General features: G+C 54.1%; 1 protein-coding gene across 1 annotated transcript; it reads left to right on the plus strand.

The window, feature by feature from the left end:
• Positions 1 to 1,379: 1,379 nt before the first annotated feature.
• On the plus strand, positions 1,380 to 6,149 carry LOC116937629 (uncharacterized). Its single transcript, XM_032944788.2, has 3 exons — positions 1,380 to 2,711; positions 4,430 to 4,537; positions 5,389 to 6,149. Exons 1-3 carry the CDS (start codon positions 2,009 to 2,011, stop codon positions 5,400 to 5,402), a joined length of 825 nt encoding a protein of 274 aa, XP_032800679.2. The 5' UTR covers positions 1,380 to 2,008; the 3' UTR covers positions 5,403 to 6,149.
• Positions 6,150 to 7,618: the final 1,469 nt, after the last annotated feature.

The following is a 7,618-nucleotide window of genomic DNA, read 5'->3' on the forward strand; positions in this document are numbered from 1 at the left end:
CATCATCGCCGTCGTCCTCCGTCCTGTCTCGTTATCCGTCGCCTCTCAGCCTTCGCTTCCACCCACCACCACTACCACCATCATCATCACCTGTAACATCGCTTCGATTTTACGTCATTTCGATATTCGTCGTCGCTCCGTTTCAGGAACGCATCCCCGACGTAAAGCGAGGTGTTGCTGTATTAGGGAAGCAGCAGGATTGCTTTGCCACGATATAATTTTCACGATATGACGATATTTTATAAATATCAATGGTCACGATAGGACGATTATCGAGATGTAACTGATCCACCATCAATACGTGCACGTCACATTCTAACCGTGTTGCTTTGTGCATTGCGCGTGTGGGCCTGAACACGCAACGCAGCTCACTCGGCATACGTCTGCCGTAGGCAAGCTGCCTCCCGTTGTCATTGCACCGTGCTGCACGGCTGTCGCCTGATAAAGCTGGTTGTAATTGCTGGCGAAACGTCGTACTCAGATTGTAAATGTTGTGGCTTGGCTCTCCAACACACAAGCGGTGTTACTGTACTAGTGACGAATTGGCCACGTTCTGTTTACGTGACACAGCCTTACTAGTTGGCCGTGTCGGGTGGCGGCGAGTTTAACGAGACATTTATACTTTGACGCGATCTAACCCCAAACAACTTCTATCATTTAGCGATTTAAAGCTTTCGTGACTGCAATGATTTATCTTCTTTGGTTCTTTCGGTAAAGTCACGTAGAATGAGAGGTTTGTTCCTTTCACCTGAAGAAGGCCACTTGCGTTGTGGCCGAAACGTCGTGAGAATTTTACTGTTTTATTTTATTACTTTATTCTCATTCTACGTGACTTTTACCGAAAGAACCAAAGAATATGAACTTCTATCATGGATGACATTGGTCGCGAAAGCCTCCTGCGTGTTAAACTGACGGCGCACTTCTTTCGTGCCGTACGTCGCCAACCGTGGCCACCGTGTGGCGGTGCGCGTGGATGAGACGGGAGACGAAGCGCACACAGAGGCGGCGGTGTTGCGGTGACAATAATGATATTTGTGTCACGCTTTTCGTCAAGGATCTCAACGTTAAACATCAGGACGCAGCCGGCATCAGCATAATACGATGAACACATTTTTAGTAGTGATTTACTCGGTGAACTCTAAAAGTTTCGTGAGCGTGAAACGTATACGTGGGGTTTTGTAGGCGCATTTTAAAACAACAAGAAACATGTCCACAGACTCAGAGAGAGAGAGAGATAGTCGATCTCTCGTGGAAGAGTTCCTGGGCGGCGACACGAGCGAGTTGGATATTTGGTTCATGCGTTATTCATGTGGTTCATCCGACAAGCCTCGAAACTCCCCCCCTCCCCCCCTCCCCCCCTCCCCCCCTCCCCCCCAGTCTAGTTTAAAATATGCCAAGTGACTCAAATAGTCTCCACGCGTCAACCAATGGGGGAGCGAAAGCCCGGCGGGTATATATAGGAGGCGGATTGAAGGCAGCTGTCAACTTGGCCTGATTCGACGTCGGCCACCTCTCCTCTCCGCTCTCTCTCTCTGTGTGTGTGAGACACGCGCAGGGCCGCTGACGTTACCCCGTGGGAGTGTTTACAGGGCTCTGTGCGATCACGCCAGAGAAGGAGCTCAGACGAGAGCGCTCACATCCACGTGCGCACCGCATACCGCGCTGCGGGAATACTCACGCTGTACGTAATAGAGCGAACTTCGCGCAACGAAGTTTACTTAACTCGTAGGTCAACGGGTATATTGCACTTCGTTCGAGGGAGAGACGCAGGCGGTTGCCGTACACGTATTCTATAAACACACGCGCACCGACACGCAGGTACACGACACGCACACGCGCGCGAGCACTCTGACTCACGCACCCCGCGCAACTGATTCGGTGGTGCTCGCTTTGGCCTCGCTGCTGCTGCAACCGCGAAATCCTGGGGCGGCCTCGACTCGCTCCGAACGCAGCAGAAGCGGCAGCAGCAGCAGCAGCAGAAGCGACAGTGGCAGAAGCAGCAGCAGTCATGAGCTTCCCCCCGCGCTCCTCTTCCACCTCCTCCGCCGCGGGCCCGAGTCTCGCTCGCCGCCGCCTCTTCGTGCCCCTGCCCTGCGTGACCCCCCCGGGTCGCGTCGCCAGCGTTCGCCGCCGCCTCCTCTTCGGTGGCGCCGACGAGACGACGACGACGACGACGACCCCGCAGCAGCAGAGCGGCCGGTGCCTCCACTCCGTGCGCCACGAGCTCGCTCAGAAGCTTCGTGACGATGCGGCCGCTGCGCGCGCGCGGTGGGGGTTCGACTTCGCAGCAGGGCGACCGTGCGAGCGAGCCGAGGAGGACGAGGAGGAGGAGGGCGCTGGCGAGAAGGCGGCTGGGGCCGCGTGGAGATGGGAGGAGGTGGACGCCGTGCGGGTGCCAAACTTTTACCGGCCCGGCGCGGACGGCGGCGGCGGCGGCGGCGCTCGCGCGAGTCGGGCAGCCGTCGCGCGAGGCGGCGACGGCTGCGACTGTGACGTCGTCCGTGACGGCAGCGACGACGACGAGCACGCGGACGTCGTCGACGTCGACGACGACGACGACGCGGAAAATAACTCCAACAGCGGCAACACGGAGATGTCGGGGTCGGCCGGAGAGACCCCCCCGTCTCGTAGCTCCTTCAGGCCCATCGCAGAGGTCACGCCGCCCGCGTTCAACTCGGCGCACCGCAAGCGGCCGGCCACGCGCATCGCCGGTGAGGCACGGGGTGATGCAGGGTTGGTGCAGGGGTTGTGCAGCGGTGGTGCAGGGGTGGTGCAGGGGTGGTGCAGGGGTGGTGCAGCGGTGGTGCAGGGGTGGTGCAGGAGTGGTGCAGCGGTGGCACCGATTGAAACGAAGGTCACGGAAATGCCTCGTTGAGTCGTTTCGGCGAACCGCGAATGGTGCGGAAATTCAGCCCTGCAATTGCTGAAACTAAACTTCTAAAGTAAAAAAAAAAATGTCTTTCATTCTCATATACTTCTTCGTCTCTCTACATAAAATGAACTCCATAATACAGTTTTTTGGGGGGGTTAGAACGCGTAAATATATAATTACACGGTAATACAGGTATTATGATGATAATAATATTTACGCGATTTAACCCCCCAAAAAAATCTGTATCGTGGATGATATTGGTCGCGAAATCCTACGTATGAACTAAACCATTTTAAAAAAAATATATATTTTATTTCACCAGTTAAGGCCCCACTGAGCTATTGGCTTCTTTTTTCAGAAGCGACCTGGCCACAAATAATAGCTCAACAAGGTGGCTTATCACAGTGTGGAAATTAATAGCAGCCAGATACTCTAAACGCGTGAAGTTGATTCTAAATGTGGAGGGGAAAACCCGGAAGACCCGGAGTAAAATCCATGCGACCTTGGGGAGAGAGAGAGAGAGATGACAACTTCTAAATATACAGCAGCAGGCGTCAGGGGTCGGCATAGAACTCACGATCTCCTGTATACCAGGCAAGGTAGTTAACATCTCCTAGCCACCGGGCAACTCGATAACAAAAAATTTAACTTAACAACCGATCAGAAACTCAAAAAAAGCTCTTTCTGCCTCGTGAGCACACAGCGCAGTGGTAATGACACCGCTCGCGTGTCGTGTTAAAGACACGCTCCAAGCTGATTTCGTTTCATCGGGGTGAGAACTCACGATGCCAGGACGAGTCCCATCTGCAAGTGCGAGTGAGCGAGACGGCGAGCGAGTGAACGTTTCGGTGAGTGAATGGTTTGCGATGGTGGGTGTGGGGTGAGCGATTCATTGAGCGAGCGAGTGAGATGATGAGCGAGTGGGAGTGAGTCTGTGCAACCAGCTGTGAACGCCCGAGACCAGGTGTTGAGTCTCAATGTCATCTGTCCGCACGGTGCAGGGCGGTGGGGACGACGGTTAGCTACGTTTAATCCCAATTTAGTAACATCCGGTGTCATTCTAGACTTTGGAAAATGTATTAGAGGGACCCTGTTCGCCTCTGCATACTTATGTCCACTGTATCCAACAAGTTGTGTACACGTGTGCGTATATGCTGTGTGTGTGTGTATATACGTGGGGAGTGGAGGTGTATTGGTTAGCGCACTGCGCTACGAACCGGGCGAACCGAGTTCGATTCCCGCTCACGGCCAACACCCAGTGACGGTTATCTGAACCGGTCCTGGGCCTCCCTTAGGTCGATTCAGCCTCAAATGAGTACCTGATGCAGTGTGTGGACATCGCCACTGGGGATACAAAGGCGGCCGGGCGTGGTGCTGGCCACCCACCACCTCGTGTGCCGTGGCGGCCTTCATAGGTGCTCGCTAACAGAACTTGCTGCAGTCTGTTAAGGCTATACGGGGGATCTTTGTCTTTGTGTATATACACACACACACAGTCATTCGCTTGTCTAAGCACACACATTTGACTAACGCGTCCTGCGCTCTTCCCGCCTGCAGATTATTTCGTGAAAACGAAGCGAGCGCACAGAGAGGTCTCGGACAAGCGAGGAGGCCGCGCGGACGAGCAGCAGTCGCTGCTGCCCCAGACGAGCGCGATGCTGACCGGTGCGTGCGAGCTCCCCTTTTGTCATATTTGGTGACTCGTTAAAAACCTTTGACCCGTTGTGCCGCACCACCGCCACAACAACCACGGGTCAAAGGGCAGCAATGGGGGGGGGGGGGGAGGGGGCGAGTGTGACGGGGGGAGGCTGGGGGCTAGATGATAGAGAAGGGATGCCGGGATATGGAAGTAAGCAAAGACGGACAAAGAGCGGGGCATGGCTCGAGATGAGCAGCAGCGGGGAGGGGAGCCCCGGTGCAGGAGGGGGGAGGGGAGGAGGAGGAGGAATGGGATGACAGGGTGGTGATGATGATGAGAGGGTGATGATGATGATAATGATGAAAGGGTGATGATAATAATAATTATGAGAGGGTGGTGATGATGATGATGAGGGGAGGGAAGAGAGAGAGAGAGAAAGAATCAGAATGAGACTATTTAAACTGAAGGAATCCGATGAGCTGATAAGCTCTTCTTTCAACAGACGTCCATTCGGGGAAGGTCAGAGCGTTACTTGGGGCAGGTCAGAAGGGGCGGAAGGAGTGAGCGGAAGTGAGCTGCACGGAGCAGCATGGAGCAGCGTCTGTTTTCACAGGGGGCGGGGGGAGGGCGAGGGATTCACAGTGGGGGTGGCCACGCGTAAGTCACGTGACTTACTGGAGGCTTGAGTTGATTTGACGTGGGTGAGATGCTGCTCACGTGACATTCATCGCATTTTGTAAATGATTCTTTGCGTGTTAAAAAAGTAAAAAAACGTCTGCTGAGAGTTCTCGTGACTGCTGACGGAGCCAGCACAGGAACTAAAACGCGGATTTCAGTCGATCTAACTTTTAAAAAAATATATATTTTTCTTTTGCAGATTTGACTTTTTAAAAGGAGGAAATATCTCTCGCAAGCACGAACCGCGCGAGTGAACGAGAAGCCAACAACTGTCGTGGCGTCACTCAAGACGAAGATTACGCAGACGGAGGACGAGACAGAGACCACAGACGGAGGAGACCACAGACGGAGGACGAGACAGAGACCACAGACGGAGGAGACCACAGACGGAGGAGACAACAGACGAAGGAGACCACAGACGGAGGAGACCACAGCCGGAGGACGAGACAGAGAATACAGACTTAGGAGACCACAGACGGAGGAGACCACAGACGGAGGAGACCACAGACGGAGGAGACTACAGACGGAGGACGAGACAGAGACCACAGGCGGAGGAGACCACAGACGGAGGACGAGACAGAGACCACAGACGGAGGAGACCACAGACGGAGCAGACCACAGACGGAGGAGACCACAAACTTAGGAGACCACAGACGGAGGAGACCACAGACGGAGGAGACCACAGACGGAGGAGACCACACACGGAGGAGACCACAGACGGAGGAGACCGCAGGCCCCGTGACTCTGCTTGAGACGGCGCGTGGTGGTGGAACTCTGCGATTGCGGCTGACAATTTGCGACAGTGCGCGCGCTTCTTCTGTACCGTCCGCAAGACTGTAAATAATATGTACATAGATGTAACTTTAAAAAAAATACTGCAAAGAGCACATTTATATTTTTGTATTTATTAATTTTCTATGAAAACTAAAAGTTTATTGAATTAAAGATTTCGGTGCATAATTATGATTGCGAACACTTGTTTTTTTACCGTTGACAAATCTCGCAATGCATTGTGCAAAGCGTGTGGGCGCCTCCGTGTGCATGTGCCAGTGTGTGTCAGTGGGTGTGTGTCAGTGGGTGTGTGTCAGTGGGTGTGCGCCAGTGTGTGTCAGTGGGTGTGCGTCAGTGTGTGTCAGTGGGTGTGCGTCAGTGGGTGTGCGTCAGTGTGTGTGTGTGTGTCAGTGTGTGTGTGTCAGTGGGTGTGCGTCAGTGGGTGTGCGTCAGTGTGTGTCAGTGGGTGTGCGTCAGTGGGTGTGCGTCAGTGTGTGTGTGTGTGTCAGTGTGTGTGTGTGTCAGTGTGTGTGTCAGTGGGTGTGCGCCAGTGTGTGTCAGTGGGTGTGCGTCAGTGGGTGTGCGTCAGTGGGTGTGCGTCAGTGTGTGTGTGTCAGTGTGTGTGTCAGTGGGTGTGCGTCAGTGGGTGTGCGTCAGTTTGTGTCAGTGGGTGTGTGTCAGTGTGTGTGTCAGTGTGTGTGTGTGTCAGTGGGTGTGTGTCAGTGGGTGTGTGTCAGTGGGTGTGTGTCAGTGTGTGTGTTAGTGGGTATGTGTCAGTGGGTGTGTGTCAGTGTGTGTGTGTCAGTGGGTGTGTGTCAGTGTGTGTGTTAGTGGGTATGTGTCAGTGGGTGTGTGTCAGTGTGTGTGTGTCAGTGGGTGTGTGTCAGTGTGTGTGTGTGTCAGAGGGGAGCGGTAGTGTAGCGGTTAGCGCGCTGCGCTATGAACCTAGCGACCCGGGTTCGATTCCCGCTCACGGCCAACACCAGTGACGATTATCTGAACCGGTCCCGGGCCTCCCCTAGGTCGACTCAGCCTCAAATGAGTACCTGGTGCGGTGTGTAAACATTGCCACTAGGGAGACAAAGGCGGTCGGGCGTGGTGCTGGCCACCCACCCCCTTGTGTACCGTTCCGGCCTTCATAGGTGCTGGCTAACAGCACTTGCCTCTACAGTCTGTTAAGGCTATATGGGGGGTCTTTGTTTGTGTGTCAGAGGGTGTGCGTCAGCGGGTATGTGTCAGTATGTGTCAGTATGTGTCAGTGTGTGTCAGTGTGTGTGTGTGTGTGTCAGTGTATGTGTGTATGTGTGTCAGTGTGTGTGTGTCAGAGCCCCAATGCGGTTTCAGGAAAGGGCGGTCCTGCACAGATGCCATTTTTTCTGTTCGTCTGCTACAGCAGAGGTGTAGGGAATTCCAGCAAGACCTACATCTCTGCTTTATTGACCTGGTCAAGGCCTATAATACCATCAGTAGGTCTGGGCTCTGGGTTGTTCTTCGTGCTTTTGGCGTCCCTGACCCTCTGCTCACGATCATTAAGGACCTTCATGATGGTGAGCGGGCCCGGGTAAAACTACGTGGCCGGGAGTCAGAGCCATTCCCTGTACACCTTGGGGTGCGACAGGGATGTCCTCTGGCTCCCACATTATTTAACATCTATATTG

Source organism: Petromyzon marinus, chromosome 21 (assembly GCF_048934315.1).
Source record: "Petromyzon marinus isolate PM22_M1 ecotype Great Lakes invasive population chromosome 21, UKy_Petmar_22M1.pri1.0, whole genome shotgun sequence".
NCBI classification, from domain to species: domain Eukaryota; kingdom Metazoa; phylum Chordata; class Hyperoartia; order Petromyzontiformes; family Petromyzontidae; genus Petromyzon; species Petromyzon marinus.